Source organism: Alnus glutinosa, chromosome 3 (genome assembly GCF_958979055.1).
Source record: "Alnus glutinosa chromosome 3, dhAlnGlut1.1, whole genome shotgun sequence".
Classification (NCBI taxonomy): Eukaryota; Viridiplantae; Streptophyta; class Magnoliopsida; order Fagales; family Betulaceae; genus Alnus; species Alnus glutinosa.
Genome location: NC_084888.1, coordinates 28112275 through 28133139, shown reverse-complemented (window position 1 = coordinate 28133139; position 20865 = coordinate 28112275). Strand labels below are relative to the sequence as shown.

Sequence of the window (20865 nt, the reverse complement as noted above, 5' to 3'; positions counted from 1 at the left end):
ATCTAAGCATTGGTAGTTTGGGGGCCATCCGGAGAAAGGGTGGTAGTTTGGGGGGCTAAAATATATTTAACCCAAAAAAAAACTAAAAAGAGTAAGGTTTTTTGCACAACTTTTATACAACTTTAACAATTTTTTTTTTTTAAGATCAACTAATAGATACTTAAGGCTCACATGTAAGAAAACAGATTCAATGGTCAATCATAAAAATAAAAAAAAATAATAAAAAAAAAATTGTTAGAGTTGTACAACAATAATTTCTCTTTTAAAAAATAAGGTTAAATACTTTTTTGTCCATGTGGTTTAAAAACTTTATTTTTTGTCTCCTCAATTTTTATTTTTTTCATAGGTTGTATCTATGCAATGGAAAAATGAACAGAAGCACCATCTTTATTTTTTTCTATAGTACATGTATCACCTATAAAGAAAAAATGAAAACTAAAATGATAAAAAATAAAACTTTTAAACAGCAGGAGTGTGAAATATTTAACCCTAAAAAAATAAATAAAAACCAGTGACCCACGGCAGAGTCGTCACTAACATGGGTTTGGTGACACAAATGCCCCCAAACCAATTTTCGAGTAAAAAATTAACACAAAACATGAAATATAACTTCGTCCGCTTGTTAAAAATATATGTTTTTCATTGAAAAAAACCATACTCGACCCTTGACTTTCATTTGATTTGGATTTGGATTTAGTTAATTTTTCAATTTCAATAAAACAATCCTTAGATTTTGTCCCGTTCAAAATAGGTCTTTCTACTGTCAAAGTTAACGGTTTGCATTTACTACATGTGTTTCATTTAACATGTCAACGCTTTATATGTGGCGTTAAGTTGTGCACAAATGGATTCAAAATGATGGCTAATCCGATGGATGAGCTTTTTAAGTATTTGCTTAGCCATTTTAACTAAAAACAGGAAATTTATTGTAGGATGAGAGTGCTCTAAGGATTATATTCTTTAAATTGGGAACCCAACAACTTGATTAGGATGTGCATTACAATCTTATTGATATGGTATTCCTTAGGCAATTGCATTTATAGTTTTGATTTTATTATGAAAAGTCTCTATCTAAGATAAATGATTTTTCACAGGCATTTTAATTTGCAAGTCTTATGAAAAACTATGCATCCATTCTAAAAAGGTTTTGATTTTGAGAACCAGCTTTTGTAAAAAAAAAAATTAAGAGAGATAAATTTTAAATAAGGACTCACGTCACACACAAATAACAGTTGGTTAACTTTTATTTGAGCTTTTATTTGTGGAGTCATAGACTCACTTTTTTTACCTATAAAATTGTTGAATTTTACAGATATAGTTGCAAATGGCGAGGCGAAGCCCTACCTGAGCTTAAATTTCTATCCTTGAGGTATGCAAGAGGCCTTAGCTTTTGAGGTGGGTTGACTTTTGTTGTAATTAGTCGTAGTTATTAGGGGTGTAAAATCATTACAGTTGCGGTTATTCCTTCCTAACCACATCCGCAACCGATTTACACAGTTATTCATTTTTAAATAACCGTAACTCCTATGCCAGTTAGTGGTTAACCGCAATCAACGATTATGCGGTTATTAACTGTTAATTGTTTTTCATAAAAACTTAACGCACTTTCTTTTTTTTTTTTTTTGCCATAAATTATTGCACTATTTCAGTTTTTTTTTTTTTTTTTTTTTTTTTTTTTTTTTTTTTTTAAATAACTGCATATTAAAATAAACATAAATCCATATAAAATCAAACAAGCCTTGGTTTAGGAGGCTAGAGTTAGTAGTTACAACAATTTATCATCATAAAACGCAGGAAGCTCACAATCAAGTCTGTACTTACTGCTTAGGGGATCTTAATCCTCCACTTTTGGGAATGAAGCTCACAATAAGATGGAAAGACTATTCATATGGCTTTGGTACGCGGAATAGACACTTGGAATTGAATGTTTATTCTTATAAAATAGTCATTTATTTATTTAGTAGGGGTCAATTCTTTTTTTTTGAGAAATGTAGGGATTAATTCTCTTATGAAGAGGAATACATATTCCTCAAAAAAATTAGAGGAATAGACTATATTTTCCAGAAAAAAAAAAAAAAAATCACTCATATTATTTTTGTATTTTCTCTCAATTTTTTTTTTAATTTTTTAAAAAATAAATCAACGTGTGGCTGGCCAACCACTCCAATGGATGGTCGGCCAGCCACAAATGGAGCCGGGGGCGGTGCAGAGCATTTGGGGATGGCTTGGGCAACCCTTGATTCTCATCGGGGGTGGCCAAGGTGAGGGTTTTTTTTAGTAATTTTAATTTGATTCTAATTAAAGTATATGTGTTGTCACCAAATTAAGGAGTAAGAATAACTATTCTATCTCACTATCGTTCATTTCCAGTAATAATTATTCCATTTGGATTTTTCACAGCAACATAGAGTAAAAAACTCAATTAGAATTTGGAAGAGAAAAGAAATGTAAGATAATGGGATAATAAAATGAAAAAAATAAAAAATTCTCATCTATATACATTATTATTATCAACACATCTATCATATAAAGAAAATTTCTAAAGAAGAGTATCACTCAGTATTGAACTCTTCTTTACGGTAAGTCTCCTTAATAAGAGTCCCTTGTACTGCTTATATAGAGCCAAGGAGGTTGTGGAGGATGGTAACTGATAAGAGATGATTTTTGCCATTCATTGCTAGCAAGCGGATCCTCAACATCTCTACATTAATTATACAATTGGTACTTAAAAGAACCTTAACTTATCACATTGTTCTAGAATTAAGATCCTCTACAATTTCAAAGAAATTTTAGATTCTCAAATTATGTTAATTGAGATTGTTTTTTATATCGAAAAAATGCTATATATTAAAGAAATGACATGTTATCGAGGCAAAAAAAAAAAAAAAAAATTTAAAAGGCTTTTTCTTCACTTGTGAAGATACGCTTCTTTTTTACTAAACTAAAAGATAATTTTTTACACAAAGCTTTTTACACGACATAAAGTGTAAGAACATAGATAAAAAAAAATATTCAATTCTAATTGTTATCATGTCACATGTTTAATATGTAGCAATTCTTATGTCGTTCGATACATGAAACGATCTAAATTTACATAATTTGAGAATCGGGGATCCTGATCCAACCAATAAATTCTCAACGTCTTTACATTAATTGCATATCTAGTAATCGAAGAAAAATTCTCAACTTCTCAACATGTCCACTGTTAAATAACTTATTAGAAAGACAAGACAACCAATCAGAAATATCAAGAAATTCTCCACCCTTGGGGGATGCCCTAAACTACGAGAAACAAGTACTATGGTGTATGTGTAACTCTCATAGCATAGACTGAAACAAAAGAAAGGACCAAGTTTTTAGGGGTATCTTTCAATCCAATTTTAACCAAGGACAATTGACTTTGAATAGCCACCATGTCTTCAGATCTAGTGGGAGGCCAATTCCACTCCATATTCTGAATGACACTAGATAATTTTGTTTCATATTAATTCTAGTTTCACAAACAACTATATATGTACATTTTTTAATAAAGAGGACCATCTGGATGCCAATCATCATCCATTCACAAAGACAGACTCACCACTGCCAATTTGGTATTTTAGCATATTCTTGGCAACAACACGGACTTTGAGTATCTTCCTCCAACTCTAAGTATTATCACGAGGAACTTTAAAAAGAGAATAGACTATTGACAGATTGTGATTTGAAAAATATTTTGTATAATAACTTTTTTTAAATTCTTGGTTCCCCTTACAGAAGATTTCCATATTTAGATTGATAGTCATTAAGAATTGCCTTATATATGTTCCTTATTTGTTTTAATTTATTTCTTTGAAGGTTTTATTCTTTAGTAACTTTAGGATCTTTTCATATTTCGACTTATGTAGCTACCAAGTCTTTTGTAGCTACCAAGTCTTTTCCTAGTCTTTTGTTTCATTCTCATTCCTAAAATATTTTATCATTTTGTACCTTTAGGGTTTCATTATAAATTAGGAGCAATTATAATAGAATAAACTTTTCAGTTTTTGTTATCAATAATATTATCAATTTTATCTATCAACGTGCGTTGATTGTATGTATTGAAAACACAGTTTCTCTTTCACGTTTATCACTTCTCGTTCCATCAACATGTTATTACTATTTGATTGAATTTATGTTTATCTAGAATTACAAATATTGTTGCCATTAAAATTATAATTATAATTATCGTTGTAACTTAAATATAATGACTAGCAATTTTTTTTTTTTTTGAACAAATAGCACAGTGCCATCTTCATTACTAAGAAACCGCCCCAAAAGGGATACAATCAGGACGACTATTACAGAGAAAACAGGCACCCAAATACAACGATGCCAACGCCCAAAGGCGAAATACAAAGCCCTAAGGCTGTCGGAGTAGGTAGAGAAAAAGATTCTCTACCCACAAAGTTAGAAATCTAGCTTGAAGCAGCTACCATTACGGTAGACTGTGAATCAAAGACGTGAATTTACAAACTAAGACAAACAGAAAACCCCCGGAAAACAAGAGCCGGAAGAACCGCCGCCAAAGCCGAGCGTGATGAGCACGCACCTTCACCGGGGACCCCCTTGCGTCGGACAACCTTCAAGAGTCTAGATCGTCACTATCCGAGACCGGATAAGTGACCGGTGACCCACACGCGTATGAACAGAGAAATAAAACCCCCGGCGCGTGCTAGTCACGCATCAAAACCAGAACGACCGCACGGGCTCTTCAAGTGACCAACATGACCAGAGGAGGCCGTCGACCACAACAGAAAGGTCCTTGTCGGAGAGATTCCAGCCGAGTCTTGTAGATCTAACTTTGACAACATCTTTGCAGGAAACCACTAGTACCCGCTGTTCACCACGGTCCTGGACTAGAAATCTCCTGTTTGCACCAAACATACAACAACAAAACAAAGAAAAATGACACAACCTCCACCGGATCTAGATCCGGGAGGAAAAAATCACCACTGGAAACATAACCAGGGGGACAAAAATCACCCTCGCCCACGGAGGCTCGGGGACAAAACCAGTGCCGAGAGGGGGAGGCGTGAGACGCCTCCTATGGCGAAAACAACTCACACAGAGGTCTCTCTCTCTCTAAAAGTTTAGTTTTTTCTTTTGTGGGTTGGTTTGTTTAGTTTTGAATATTAATTGTAGAAAAGGATTATGATTATAATGACTAGCATTTATGAGAACTTCCATGTCTAATGGGATTTTAGGCTTTGAGTTTTGGACAAGGATGCTCTAGTCGATTTCGAATGAAACGGAAGAGCTAGCTGACAAAAAGCCTAACCAGTAACCGCACTGTTTTGCAAACCTTCGGCACCGAGAACAAACTCGGAAACAAAAAATGCTTTCTCCGATCGCCTCCAGGCGCCTTAACCTCTTCCCTCTTCTCTCTCGCACCTACTCCCTCCTCTCATCCTCTCAATCTTTCTCCACCAAACCCATTTCAGATTTGCACTCCAACCCCTCAAAGGCCCTCTCAGACCCCACTACTGTTTGCGAGACCCTCTCCTCCTACTGCAACGATTGGGAGCGCGCGTTCGAGTTCTTCAACTGGGTAAAAACCCAGTTCCATTTCCAACACAACACCGATACTTGCAATCGTATGATCGATATTTTTGGTAAGTTCTTCGAATTCGAACTCTCTTGGGACTTGATTCGACAAATGAAAGAAAACCCATTACGGAGGCCAAACCACACAACGTTTCGCATAATGTTTAAGCGCTATATATGTGCTCATTTAGTTAAAGAAGCTCTAGATATGTATGATTCGTTAGAAGAGTTTGATTTGAAGGATGAGACGTCGTTTTTTAATCTTATTGATGCGTTATGCGAGTACAAGCATGTGGTTGAGGCACAAGACTTGTGTTTTGGGAAGAACAAGAAGTTCAATGTGAATGCGAATAATACGAAGATTCATAATATGATTCTTCGCGGGTGGTTTAAGATGGGGTGGTGGAGTAAGTGTAGGGAGTTTTGGGAAGAGATGGATAAAAAAGGTGTTCGTAAAGATTTGCATTCATATTCCATATACATGGATATAATGTGCAAAAGTGAGAAGCCATGGAAGGCTGTGAAATTGTATAAGGAGATGAAGAAGAAGGGGATAAGGCTGGATGTGGTGGCGTATAATACGGTTATTCGTGCTATTGGTCTTTCGGAGGGTGTGGATTGTTCAGTTCGGGTATTTAGGGAAATGAGGGACTTGGGTTGTAAGCCTAATGTTGTGACTTATAATACAATTATTAAGCTGTACTGTGAAAATGGGAGATATAAAAATGCTTATGAGTTGCTCGATCGAATGCATGACTGGGGTTGTGTACCGGATGTGATTACATACAACTGCATTTTCAGGAGTCTTGAGAAGCCCAGGGAGATTCTTCGACTGTTTGATAGGATGATTGAAAGTGGGGTTCATCCACGTATGGACACTTATGTGATGCTTCTGAGAAAATTTGGGAGATGGGGGTTTCTTCGTCCAGTTTTTATTGTATGGAAGAATATGGAGAAACTTGGGTGTAGTCCGGATGAGTCTGCTTACAATGCTTTAATTGATGCTTTGGTGGAGAAAGGAATGTTAGATATGGCCCGGAAGTATGATGAAGAGATGTTAGCAAAAGGGCTTTCAGCTAAACCAAGGGCTGAGCTGGGGCAGAGCGAAGGATCTCTTGACAGGGATTTGTGAGAAGCAGATATATTAAGGTTGGTATTAATATGTAATTGGCAGACATGGATCTGACAGATGTGCCTGCATCAATCCAGAATCTGTAGCTGGGAAGAATATGGTACCTGATAGGTGGGATGATGGGTTGCATAGACATGCAAGGTGGGTATGCCTGCCTCATGATCATGAGAAAGACTGCTAGCTAGAAGGTGAAAGAGTTCACTGCAATAATGGGTGATCTGTTGACTGTTTGGGATGGTCTTGTTCTATAAGTGGATGTTTGTTCCCTTTGCGAAAAAGGTTTTAAAGAGCTTTCCAGCTTATGGATATTCACATCATCTACACAAGCCCTAGGTATAAAACTCATCCTTTTTTTTTTTTTTTTTTTTTTTTTCTTTTAGAAATCATCTATTCATCCGTTCATAAATATATTGAGTGGTTGAATGAATTCTACACACCTGAAACTTTTACTGATATTTAATGGTTGAGAGGCTTTTGTGGATGAGTGATGCTAGTGATTCATCCGGAAAAACTGATGCTCCATGGCACATTTGTAATTTAATGTGTCATGAATAATTACTAGTGTGCCATGGAGCAATACTTTTTCCGGATAAATTCTGGATAAAGTGCTGCTCCCTAGCATTAGCCTTTGTGGATATGATAGGGATGAATTGTTGCAGGTTGTAAAATTGTTGCTAGTTGCAAGATTGTTCTTTGCTTATTCTGTCTCAGATACTGCATTTTTTTTCTTTTCTTTTCTCTCGATGTATTTGATTACTTTCGGAGATGAAGAGGTTTCATATTTAGAGCTCAATTGGTTGGGACCGCGCTTGCGGAGGTCACTAATTCAAATATCTCACTCTCCCTCCATTTGGGGCCAATTACTTATTAAAAAAAAAAAAATATTTAGCTTAGAGAAAATTATCTGTTGCTAACTTCTATTATCTTTTTGTATATTATATCTGATTAGTTCTAGAGTGGAATGGTTTTAAAATTTAGCTTAGAAAAAATTATCTGTAACTAACATAGATAAATTGTAACACCTCGGTCCCATATTGGGAAGATGAGTAGCTCACATGGAGTTGGTGGTTTATAAAAATAGTCATGAATGCTAAGTCTCACGTTGCTTACTTATTATGTGAAATTAAGCTTTATAAGGAATTATAGGAAAATTTTAAATTGACTAGTCATTTTGGGGTGAAAGCGCAGATGTGGCTATCGCTTTTTCCTGGGTTGTTACGAATGGTATCAAAGCCATCTAGTAACATTAGGCCATGTGATTCTGGAGCATTGCATGATGTGGCCCTGACAAGGACGTTATGAGTTTAAGAGAGGGAGTTTGTAACATTTCGGTCCCATATTGGGAAGATGAGTAATTCATATAGAGTAAGTGATTTTATAAAGATAGTCATTAATGTTAAGTCTCACATTGCCTAGTTATTCAGTGAAACTAGGCTTTATAAGAAATTATATGGAAACTCCAAATTGACTAGTCTTTTTAGGGTAATAGCGCAGATGTGGCTAATGCTTTTTCCTGGGTCGTTACATAAATATTAGTATTTTTTTTATTTTTTATTTTTTATTTTTTTAACTATTTAGCATTTTTGGGAACAAATGAATTTGAGAAGTTTGTTTGCTGGAGAAGTGGAGCAATTTTATTTTAGAGTTCTAATTCCAGAGAATATATCAAAGAAAAATGCATAGGTGGATTTCGCAGAATTTAAGCTTTAGTTGATTTTTTACTGCCAATCTTGTGAACTGCAAGGAGTGTGGCTTGAACATGAGCTTACAGCCAGAAGAAGTATATGACCACTTGACTGGTGGAAGGGGAATTTTGCCTAATTACACTGAATGGATTTGGCATGGAGAGAAGATTAGTGCTCGTGTACCTAATAGAGTACCTATAGTTGAATCTCTCAACTCGGCTCTGGCTGCAGATAATGTATCAATACCTATAGTTGTAAATTTGTAATAGGGTCTTATTGTTTACTTTACAGACTTGTTGTGTGTCAGTGTAAAAAGTAAGACTATATAGAATTTCTTGTTGAATTCAAGTTCTCACATTCATGACTAACTTTGGTTAATTTATATTTTTTGTTTTCGTATGAGATATTAAAGCGGACGCCACCCACTCGAGCTAAAGTTTTTGTGACAACCCACACAAAAAGGGATGGGACGCCCAGCACTCAAGCAGCTTCGGAGACGATTGTATGTGCTTAACTTAGTGATTCAGTTTATGTGTTGTTGAATTTATCATATATATTAAAATAGTATAAATATTTACCGAGGCAAATAAGTGTTTAATAATTAACACATTTAATATATATATATATATATATATATATATATATATATATATATATACCTACTGTTATTTTTTACCATTGAAGAAATGTAGTTTTTATCCTCTCTGGATGAATCTAGTCTATCTAGATGTTGAAATATCTGCTCATGGGTGTATCAATAAAGTTATAAAGACTTTTTTGGTTCCGTTGAAAGATTGTATGATTCTATGAGCATCTGCTGAGATTTTGATGGAAAGTACTAGAAGTTGGAACTCTAAATGGGATTGCAATCTCAGATCTCATCTTGTAATTTTGTTCTAATTCTTGGCAAGACTCTGCTTTTTTAATATTTCAATTTGTTAATTGATAAAGAATATTTGCCCACATTTTGATTCAGCTGGGAATTCGCTTCCATTTTCATGTTTATCACTGAATATATAGTAAGTTTTCTTGTTTCATTTTTCTCCTTCTCTTTTGACATTAAATTATTTAGTACGGCTAGCCTCTTAAGATGGCTAGGTAGGCATGCTCAGGGGCTCTAGGAATTCATTGAAGAGAAGAACTAGCATTGCACAGTTATGTAGCTAATTAGCTATCATGTAACCCCATAGTAGAATATATCCCACCCAAAAGGAAGACACCCTGTAAATTTCGAGTGCACAAACCTTGTTAATTGTTATGGGAGCTAGCATGAGTTTTTTTTTTTGATGAATAAGTAAGCAATATTATTAACAACAACGAATCACCAAAGTGAACAAAGAAACAACAATACAACCAAAGCTAGCTATATCTCAATAGCAGCAAAACCAACAGAACAAAAGAAACAAAAACACCAAAACCAACAAAACAAGCAAAACTGGAACTAATGCAAAACAGAACAATCTAAATTCCAGTATTGACAAATTCTAATATTCTCCCTAGTCTTATTAAACCTGCTTGAGCCAGAAATTCTATTCCGAACTTCCCAAAAAATCAACTTCAGAATCTGCTCTTCCGATTTGGGATGCCCTTGAAACTTAACTTCATTCCTAGCACGCCAAATATTATACACTGCAGAACTGAAAACAAGCCTACACAAAATCCCAGCCAAAGTCTTCTTCTTCCAATGAATACAACCATCATCCAACAAGCTCTGCCAATCAGAATGAGGATCAATAAACGGACAACGCTGCAAACAAGCAAGCCAAATACGAGAACTGAAACTACATTCGAAAAACAAGTGATCCCTACTCTCAACACCATGTCTACAAAAAACACAATTAACATCTCCTGAAATCCCCACACTAGAAGACGATCACCCGTAGTAAGGCGATTCTGAACAACCAACCAGAGGATAAACGATTGCTTAGGGATAGCTAAGGGAAACCAGATTAAATGCCACCAAACAACATCAGGTTTCTTATCCCTAAAAAACTCCCAAGTGTCAGAACAAGCATAAGAACCTTTACGAGCAATATGCCACACTGGCTTGTCAACAATTCCTAAAGGAACATCAGGAAGATGACATTGAATCTCCACAAGAGCCTCAGACCTAGCAGGCTTCCAACACCAAATACTGTTATTCAAAACAGAACTAAGTTTGGAATCAAACCGGCTACTAGCATCATAAACAATCCGAGGACCATATTTCTCAATCAACATACCAGAAGGATGCCACTGATCATACCACAAATGAATATTGCTACCATCCCCAACTTCAAACTTAATACATTTCCTAGCAAACTCCCGAAGTTTGAGCAATTTTCTCCAACACCAAGAGCAATCAGAATGAATTTTAACTCTCCAGAAACTCCTACCTTTCAACAAATAAGTCTGGATCCAAGCAACCCAAATAGAGCCAGCACAAGCAAAAAGATTCCAAATATGCCTAAGCATAGAAGAAATATTCCAGACCTCCAAATTTTTGAACCCCAATCCACCTTCCTTCTTAGGAAAGCATAGCTCACTCCAAGCCACTTTAGCCTTGGCAGAAACACTATCTTTACCATTCCAAAGAAAACGATTAAACTTCTGAATAATCTCATGAATGATCTGTTTAGGAAGAATAAAAATCCCAGACCAAAACACCTGCAAGCTATACAAAACAGAAGATAACAGCTGCAATCTCCCAGCAAAAGAAAGATTCCGAGAAGTCCAAGAACCAATCCGATTAGAAATCTTATCAATCAAAGACTTACAATCACTTGCAGACAACTTGGAAGAAATCAGAGGAACTCCCAAGTATCTAACAGGTAACTTTCCCTCTTTCATCTGCAAACTATTCAGTAAATCAGTCTTCAAACTCAAAGAAATACCCGAACAAAACATAGAGCTTTTAGAAGGATTTGCCTTAAGACCAGACAAACTTTCAAACTCCCGAATAGTTGCTTGGATGATGGAGATAGAAAACTTATCTGCCTCAGAGAAAATAAGAAGATCATCAGCAAAACATAAATGAGTAATTTGCAGCTTAGAGCAACGATGATGAAACTTGAAACCAGAACCCTCCTTTGTATATTCCAGCATCAACTTAGAGAAAACCTCCATAGCCAGAACAAAAAGATAAGGGGAAAGAGGATCCCCTTGTCTAAGCCCCTTAGCACCTTTAAAATAACCAGCAAGGGTACCATTAATGGAAACAAAAAATCTAGGAGAAGTAATACAAATCCTTATCCAATTAGTAAATTTCTCCGGGAATCCAAAGCAAACCAAACACTGAATAATGAATTTCCAATTGACCGAATCATATGCTTTCATCAAATCAATTTTCAAGGTGCATAGATATTTCTTCCAGGAATAAAAGCAGACCGATTTCTACAAATCAAAGAATCAAGAACCAAAAGCATTCTATTGGAGAGAAGCTTAGTAATGCACTTGTAAATGACATTACAACAAGAAATCGGACGGTAATCACCCATACCCGAAGGATTAGGCTTCTTTGGAATCAAAGACAAAATAGTGGCATTTATCTCTTTTAAAAGAAATCCAGTGTCAAAGAAATTTTTAACAGCAGCAACAAAATCTTCCCCAACAACATTCCAGGAAGCTTTGAAAAAATCAGCAGAAAACCCATCAGGGCCAGGAGCCTTATTAGCTTTCATACTAAAAAGAGTAGCTTTGATTTCTTCTGCAGTAACCTCCTTACTCAACACAGCAGCATTTTCCAAAGAAATGACAGAAGAAATTAACTCCTTAAGCCTAGCAATATGTAAATCAGAGAAATCCAAAGACGAAGAACCCAAGAGTTTCTCATAAAACTCCACAGCTACTTCCTTAATACGACCAATATCTTCAACTCTATTACCATGATCATCATAAAGATGAGTAATAGTTCAGGTGAAGCTTGTACAAGAAAAAAGTTCAGGTGAATCTTCTGTGCTCTTGTGAGCGAGCATCTGAAACTATTCCTCTTCTTCCTTGTGTTCCTTTGCAAAATCAGTTCGGATAGTCTCTGGTCTGCAAGTTTGATTTCTCATACTGTACTCCCTGACTTTTTCTGCAGATTTGGAGAAAGGTAAAAGAGAATTTTCCGGAGAGAGGAATCTGAATAGGAATACCTGAGAAGAAGCAGCTGTAATATGTAGGAGGATTCAGTTAACAAGAGTTTTTCCACTCAAAAGACTGTCACTCAGTGTAGGTAGCTTATAAAGCTCTGAAGTTATATAGCTGGTGAGTCTTATACAGAAAGTTGGTTCACAAGAAAAGCTTAACTAACATTATTCTTCTATTGCTGATGTCCTGGAGGGCATTACAATTTACAACCATGTACCTCTGACACCATGCTCATCAATGCTTGTGCAAGAAGTTGCCATCACTTATATTGTGGTCCTTCCCATCAACGACAAGACCATACTCCTAGAACAACTTCTTCCGAACGTGATTTTAGAAACAGAGAAAAATCTTTGTGAAATTGCAGCGAGTCTAGCTTTAGACTGACGCTTTGTGGGCTGGTCTTAGATATGTTGTAAATCACTGGATCAGTCCCAAAAGCCCCTCGGGGGTGGTCGCTCAAAGCATATTTGGGGGTGGTGATTGTACACAAGCCTAGGAAAGTCGTTAGCAGGGACATTGGGTCCTAAGAACGAGTGATTGTGATTAGGGCTGAGCATGGGGCGGGGGGGGGGGGGGGGGGGCGGGGATGGGGATTTTTTGAACCCGCCCCGCAGAGGTGCGGGTTCCCCAAAGTGAACCCGCACCCCGAAGAAAACCCCCTCCACCCGCACGGGGCGGGTGTAGATGGGGCGGGGTTGCGGGGCGGGGATCCCCGCGGGTTTTGACCCATTACCCCTTGTGTTCAAATTTTTTTTTTTTTTTTTTGATAAGTATACCTGTAAGTAGGCCTATGCCACTTTTTCTTGCCACAAAGCTCATTTAAGATTTGTTTCGCTCCTTCAATCTCAAATGACCCATCGCTCCGTACAGAAAATTCAAACGTCCCAGTGTTAGTGGGCTTAGATTGCGATAACTTACTCAAAGCTTGCTTTGCTGCATTAAGCTTTGAGATTTCCTTCTGCTCAGAAGAACCCGAGGCAACAAACCTGCCATTGACATATACACTAGCAATATTCTTTGCCCCTTTTCTCCAATGCCTAATGTCAACTTGCTTACCCTGCTTCTGACACAACTCAAACAGCATTGTAACAGGCTGTGGTTGTTGTTGCAAGTCTTTTAGCGTGACAATAGGCTTCAACAGACCCCTAAAAATCTACACGGATTCAATAAACAACAAACAATGCCTTTTAATTTATTCAAACAGAGGAAGACATACATTAAACAGATAGAGAGGAAAAGCTCCAAACAAGAAGAAAAAAGAAAAGAAAAACCAAGATCATATTTTTCTTTGAATGAAGTGAAAAAAGGGTTACATACACACCACCCAGAATCTTTGCAGGTCGAGATTGACATCAATGTATATAGCAGCCGCCACAGACTCTACAATATCGGCAAGAATCTTCGGGGCTTTTACCGATCCACCATACACAACCGTATCATCTTCCTCTCTGACTGCATCAGCAAACTCTTGAACCTATAAAAATCAAACAAAACCACTTGCGTTGAAAAAAGTAACAAGCAATTTTTTTGCTCAAATTCTAAGCAAATTTTAACCGTTACAAGCCCAGAATACACGCATCCAGGCAAATTCCTCTGCGTAGGACGAGTGGGTCAGGGCCTCTTCTAAGAGCGCCTTTTCCTTGAACCTATACCTCACGATCTCTTCCACGGCTCTGATCGATTCCTCCATTTCAGAGAAGACAGCTGGCAGGGAGGGATCTCTTCAAAGCAGCAGGGGCAATCGCGTAACCGGGGGGGGGGGGGGGATTGGGTAGAGCTTTCCAACTCCTAGTTGGGAAGGAGTCTGGCGGAGCCACGGAGTGATGTGGGCTTACCGGCTTACTGGGCAGTGGGCAGTAAGGGGGGGCTGCGGCGCAAGTAAGGTCAGGGAGTTAGAGAAGAGAGGTTAGAAGTTAGGGACTTAGGGTTAGGTTAGAAGTAAGAAACGTTTGTTTTTGTTTCTGCCGCTTTCTTCCTTCTTTTTTTTTTTTTTTTTTTTTTTTTTTTTTTTTTTAAATTTGGGGGGCGGGTGCGGGGCGGGGCGGGGACCCGAGAAAATTCAAGGGTCCCCCCTGCAACCCGCCCCACACCGCGCGGGGGGGGCCAAAAACAGCCCCAAAACCCGCACCATGGGTGCGGGTTTTGGGCTCTGCGGGGAGGGTTGGGGCGGTTTCTGCGGGGCGGGGCGGGTTTTGCGGGGATTTGCTCACTCCTAATTGTGATGTTCCGCATCGCCTAGGTGTGAGAAAATGGATGTGTTTATATAGAGCATGTTCTCTCTAAATAGTATGAAGCTTTTTGGGATAAAACCCACCAATAAAGCCGTGCGAACCTGGCCCAAAGCGGACAATATTATACTACTTGGAGCGAGCTGTTATAGTCGCACCATCCCAGGTTTTGTTATGGGTGGCCAATCACCCATTCCTTAGGTTTCATTTTTTTTTTTTAAAATAAATAAAATAAAATTGAGTATTTTAGTAATTTTAGTTCAATCTTATTAAGAATATATGTGTTGTTATCAAACTAAAGAATATGAATAACTATTCAATTTTACCTTCTTCGATTTTTTGTTATAGCTATTCATTTTCTTAATTGAATATCCATTTTGCGCCCTAAACGAGTCATAAAACTTATGTGAACCTTTGAAAAGAACAACTATATAATATTGAACAAATTGATTGCACAATTGTCACTCATTTGTGTCCAAAACTTGAGTTCACACCAGTAATAGAGATGATACGTACAGATGGCGCAAAGAATCACTTCTCTAAACTTGTCGTTTCCTTTCTTGTACTTTTCTCCCAACCGAAAAGGGAAATGCTCTAGTTCCCAACTTTTTATCCCAAAAAGTGGTTCCCAAATGATGTGTCACCATCCCATGAGATGATGACACATATCCCAAAATGATAAATCACATGAGATTGTGACACATCATTTGGGAACCAAATTTTGGGAAAAAAATTTGGGATGTGTAGCACTCCTCAACCGAAAAACACCCGACTCAACAGGGCCCAAATATATATATATATATATAAATGATTTCTAAATTACCTTGGAGTAAGACCAATTTATTTATTTGGTTCTTTTCGCTGTCCCATGTGGGTTCTTTATGTGATGCGAGGCTTCATCGTGTATGTGCCTCATGGGGTTGGACCCATATGCGTGCATGCTTTCTTTTTTGTATGGTGTTAGGTAAATGTCAGAAAAGGATGATTTTATATTTGACCTATATATAATATTTTATCGCAACCATATATATACAGCACCTTTTTTTTTTTTTTTAAAAAAAAAATATGCATATTCAAGCATATATATAGCACACCTATGACCTAACACATGTAGCCTTCCCTTGTAAGATAGTAAACCCCTGGTCATTCTCTGATTAATATGGCTGGAAAGAGAGAAAAGTAGGCGACTCTTGATAATGAAATATTCTTCCGAGATTTAAATTACTACAAACGTGAGAAACGCGCGCATTGCTTCTTTTTTGTTTATATATTATAGTTCATGATTAACGATGAATTATGTCAATAAAAGCCTTGTTCTACTAACTCCCTCATCGTTCAATACACCAAAAGCTTCGAATTCTCTTAGATTAACAAACCAACATGAGTTCACCCCAACCCACAACACTCTCATCATCCTCTCAATCTTATTCCAAATTTGATGAGATTCGATGGGTGATTCAGATCCGTCAAGCCCTCGAACAAGTGCAGGAGGATGATGATCCTGCTGCTGAAGCCCCAGTGTGCATCTTCAATGTCCCCAAAGCCCTTCTTGCCAGTGATCCAGATTCTTATACTCCACAAGAAGTTGCTCTTGGTCCTTTCCACTGTTTGCGTCCGGAGCTCTATGAGATGGAGAGGTACAAGCTAGCGGCAGCAAGAAGCACTCAAAAGCAACTCCAATGCCGTAAGTTCCAAAATCTGGTTGACCAATTGATAAAGCTTGAGCCAAGGATCCGAGCATGCTATCACAAGTACTTGGATTTCAATGGCGAAACGTTGGCGTGGATGATGGCCGTCGATGCATCGTTCTTGCTCAAGTTCCTTGGAATCTACGCCATGGAAAAAGGAAAAGTGATGACAAAAGTTTCCTCTAGAATGTCACACTTGGTGGACTATGGCGGGACGAAGTCGGCACATAATGCAATTCTTAGAGATATGATAATGCTTGAGAACCAAATCCCTTTACTTGTATTGAGGAAAGTGTTAGCATTCCAATTCTCGTCGCCAGAGTCTGCCGACGACATGTTGCTTTCAATGTTGATGGGGTTATGCAAAGAGCTTTCACCTTTCAAGCTCATGGAAGACCCACCAAAGATTCAAGTCTCAAAGGCCGCCCACTTGCTAGACTTTTTGTACGACATGGTCGTGCCAAAAATGGAAGAACCACCGGAGATAATTATCGAAGTTGAGCCCCTGAATGAAGGCATGGAAGGGGAGAAGAAATCTTCCGCAGACTCCAGTTACGTGAAACAATTCCTGGATGAGACTTGGAAGCTACTTTCAAAATTAAACCGTGGCCCAATACTTCTTATCAAGAAGGTAATTGTTAATTAAATCACTATTTATCTTAAAAGTTTTTTAGATTGATAAAAAATAATATATAAACTTAGAGCACTAGTAGCAGTTACATTATATTGGTTCCCTTCCTTATATTTAGGGAAAATTTTATAAAAAACATCAAAAAACCTCTCACAGCAGATACCCTATATTTAGATGAGGGGGTTGAGAATGAATAGTAATTTTCTATGTATACATGTTTATTATTCATTCCCTATGTATTATTTTAATATAAAAGAAGTATAATTAATTGATATAGGGAAGAGAGAAAAAGAATAAAATAAGAGTAAAAAAATAATATTTAATTGATATACGGAAATATAAGGGAATCTATTGTGGCGTATGTTTTTTATAGGAAAGCAAAAAGTAGTTTTGTTCCCTAAATATAAGAAAAATGGTTGAAAATCTACTGCTAGTGCTCTTAAAACCCGTTTGAGATTGTTTTGAAAAGCTTAAAAAATATTTTTAGTATTTAAAAAGTTCTTTCAGTAAAAATAAAAAAATATGTTGGTTTAGTAAAAATATAATCATTTAATTTATATTGTTACAGGTATTAGTATCTGGACCCGTAAAACTCATCCTAAAATTGCCATGGACAATCCTCTCCAAGCTTCCGGGATTCTCAATCTTAAAGCAACCCGTGGAGTATTTTTTTTCCTCGCAAGATAAAGAAGAAGCCAAGCCAGCAAATGAGACTTCAAGTTCAAACAAACCACCGCTGGTGGAGGAAATCTCAATCCCTTCTGTGACTGAGCTCGCGAGTTCCGGCGTCCGTTTCTTACCCACAAACGGTAGCATCTCAACCGTTGCTTTTGACGCCAAGACATTCACATTTTACCTCCCCAGAGTCAGTTTAGATATCAACACGGAGGTGGTTTTGAGAAACTTGGTAGCATATGAAGCTTCGAATGCATCAGGGCCGTTGGTTTTTACGCGTTACGCCGAATTAATGAATGGGATTATTGACACTGAGGAGGACGTGAAAGCGCTTAGAGAGAAAGGGATCATTTTGAACCGTTTGAAGAGCGATGGAGAGGTGGCAAATCTGTGGAATGGAATGAGCAATTCCATCAGATTGACAAAAGTGCCATTTTTAGACAAGGTGATTGAAGATGTGAATAAGTATCACGGTCGTAGATGGAGGGTTAAAGTTGGAAAATTTATGAAGGCTTACGTGTTTGGTTCTTGGCAGTTTCTCACATTGCTTGCTGCAATTTCTCTCCTGCTTTTGATGACATTGCAATCGTTTTGCTCGGTTTATAGCTGCGCTCGCATTCTTCCTGTCAAGACCACAGTCCTATGAGCTTCTTAGGCTCTTAGCTGTTCTTATATATATATTGGTTGGTGCTTGCCTTTTTTATTTGTATATTTTTCATTTTTGGGGGTGAATAATAATTTGGGAATGTCATGATGACAAGATTGTATTCCAAGTTTGTGGAAAAGATTGTAATTATACGAAAATTACACCACTTTCTTTATCTTCTTAGAGCAAGTTTGGCGGCGTTTCAATTTTGTAGTGTCCATCAATTTTTATTTAAAAACAAAAGAAGAAAAAAATAAATTCAAAGGTTGAAGGGTACAGACACATCAGCTTGGCCTAGTGAGATGAGAGTGTAATATACTTATAGTACATAGCATTATTCTTTTAGCAATCAAGTCAACTATACAAGGACAGGGGTATAAATCCGGACCGGATATAACTGGATCCGGGCATTAACCGGCTCTGGGAAACCGGAAAATCCGGTTGGTACTCGGAGTTGAAGCCGGGTATTTATTTCAAAAAACCCCAGTTATACCCGGGTACCCGGCTCCGGATAGGTTAATTAATTAAAAAAAGAAAAATTACCCCCTGCCCTTTTATCCCAAAACTACACGGCTTAGGAAGGGGGAGGAGCATTTCGTCATTTTCGTAAAAACTCTGTTGCCCTATCATCAAATTCAAGTATCAAAACTCAAAAGAGTCAAAGACCCTTCAATTTTGCTCACTGCCGCCGCTCAAGTTCACCTTCAGACAAAAATCCATTCAAAAATCAAAACTCTGCCGCCGCTCAACTTCTCTGAGAGTCTGAATCATCTCATCTCTTTCTCCATTTCACTCTCCATCACCGATTCACCGCATCACGTTGAAACTGAAAAAGTCTACCCTTCACTCGTTCAGCCGCTCGCCACTCGTTGCCGACTCCTCGCCGACCGTTGCCAACTCCTCGCCGACCGTTGCCAACTCCTCGCCGACTCGCCGCCTACTAGGTAACCAGCCGGTCCAGCCTTCTTCTTCTTGTTCTTCTTAGTTCTTCTTTTAACCCGTCGCTCACTCTTTACGTTCACTCTGTTTCTATTCAGATTTGGTATTTTTGAAGCATAACGAACAAATATTTGAAGGATATTTGTCTATTTGAAGGAAATCCTTAGATAGTCAGATCAGGTTTTTTTCTCTAATTTTTTATTTTTTATTTTTATTTTTAAGTATGATATTTCATCTACTTGATAATCTGTTTGATATTAATATAGTCGACTTTTTTTTAAAAAAAATTGCATCATTTTTTGGTATGGGTCTTCTACGACAATAAATAAACTGATCTATTGCGTGACGGATTATGATTCATACACTACATTAAATTTTTTAGGTTTTGTGGGTAAACGGTATTGAAAAAATGCTAGTTCAATTTGAAATTTAGGGTTTTTTTTTTTAAAAAACAATTAAACTTATGCATGTTCTTCATATTATTGATGAATATGACTGCAAGAAACTTTGTATTATTATGTTGTTAATGTTGTTTTATATTATTATGGCTCTTAATTGTATGGTTAGTACTATTAAGTGTAATATTGTTTTTATACTTCAACTAGGCCTATTATGGAAAATGTCAATGAGTCACATGACAAGCCTCCAACTACAAATGTTGAAACCTCCTCGCCTTCCTTGCAAACCGAATTGGATCCCTCCAAAAAAAACCACAAGCTATGAATCGGTCAAAAGTATGGTTGCACTTTACAAAAGTGACACCAATTGGCAAGGAAGAGTCGAAGAGTGGCTCCTAAATCTCTCTTCTGAACCACGGTGCATCAGGCTATAGGCTATAGGTTCGTGTTTAGAATTATGGCTGGGAAATACTTCTTCTAAAGCTGCATATTCTAGTTATTTCATTAACAAAAACATGTAACTTATAGTTATTTCATTAACAAAAACCAAAAACATTTAACTTTTTTTTTTTTTTTCTCCTTCTTGTTCGAGTATAAAAGCTCGGGCACTGCAGTGAAAGATATGGAAGCTAGCTCCAATGAAGCACTGCATAAGCTTTCTAGTGTTGCTTCTAGGCATTACTGGTATAAAAAAGTTTAAATGAAGTTGAAAAAAAGTAGGTCCAATACTAAAATAAGTCCAAAATAATTATTTATTTATTTTTTAATGTCACCCGGATCGGATAACAGGTTTTATCCGGTTATCCGGGTATCCCGGATACCCGGGTATCCCGGATACCCGGGTCCGGGGCCGGGTATTGAAAACAAAAAACCCGGGGACCCGGGTATCCGGGATACTCGGATAACTGGTTTTAATTAATGTAGAAAAAACAAATGAATTGAATTCTTTGCTTGGAAAAAAAAATATACATAAATTAGTGTGGCAGCTGTGGCCCTGTGGAAATCTGGACGACGTGCGTGTCTCAGTCTAACAGTGCAATTTGCTTGACAGCTTGACCTTGTTTGGTAAAGGAAGGGATATTGATAGTGGGAGTTGGAAGTGATAGATGTGATATAAAGTAAAAGGAATTTGTATATAAAAGTGAAAAAATTTTGTTTTATAGTGAAT

At 37.3% G+C, this 20865-nt stretch overlaps 2 protein-coding genes across 3 annotated transcripts; both read left to right on the top strand.

Moving 5' to 3' along the window:
• Window positions 1–5226: 5226 nt before the first annotated feature.
• LOC133864898 (pentatricopeptide repeat-containing protein At1g80550, mitochondrial) lies at window positions 5227–12605 on the top strand. Of its 2 annotated transcripts, none has more exons than XM_062301333.1 (3): window positions 5227–7030; window positions 8795–8884; window positions 12443–12605. In XM_062301333.1, the coding sequence occupies exon 1, from the start codon at window positions 5357–5359 to the stop codon at window positions 6695–6697; it is 1341 nt and encodes a 446-aa protein (XP_062157317.1). In that variant the 5' UTR covers window positions 5227–5356; the 3' UTR covers window positions 6698–7030; window positions 8795–8884; window positions 12443–12605. The 2 variants fall into 2 exon arrangements, with proteins under 2 accessions (XP_062157317.1, XP_062157316.1); XM_062301332.1 differs by having other exon boundaries at window positions 8786–8884.
• Window positions 12606–16039: 3434 nt separating this feature from the next.
• LOC133864242 (putative UPF0481 protein At3g02645) lies at window positions 16040–18518 on the top strand. The gene is made up of 2 exons (XM_062300528.1): window positions 16040–17039; window positions 17608–18518. Exons 1-2 carry the CDS (start codon window positions 16101–16103, stop codon window positions 18358–18360), a joined length of 1692 nt encoding a protein of 563 aa, XP_062156512.1. The 5' UTR covers window positions 16040–16100; the 3' UTR covers window positions 18361–18518.
• The last annotated feature ends 2347 nt before the right edge of the window (window positions 18519–20865 follow it).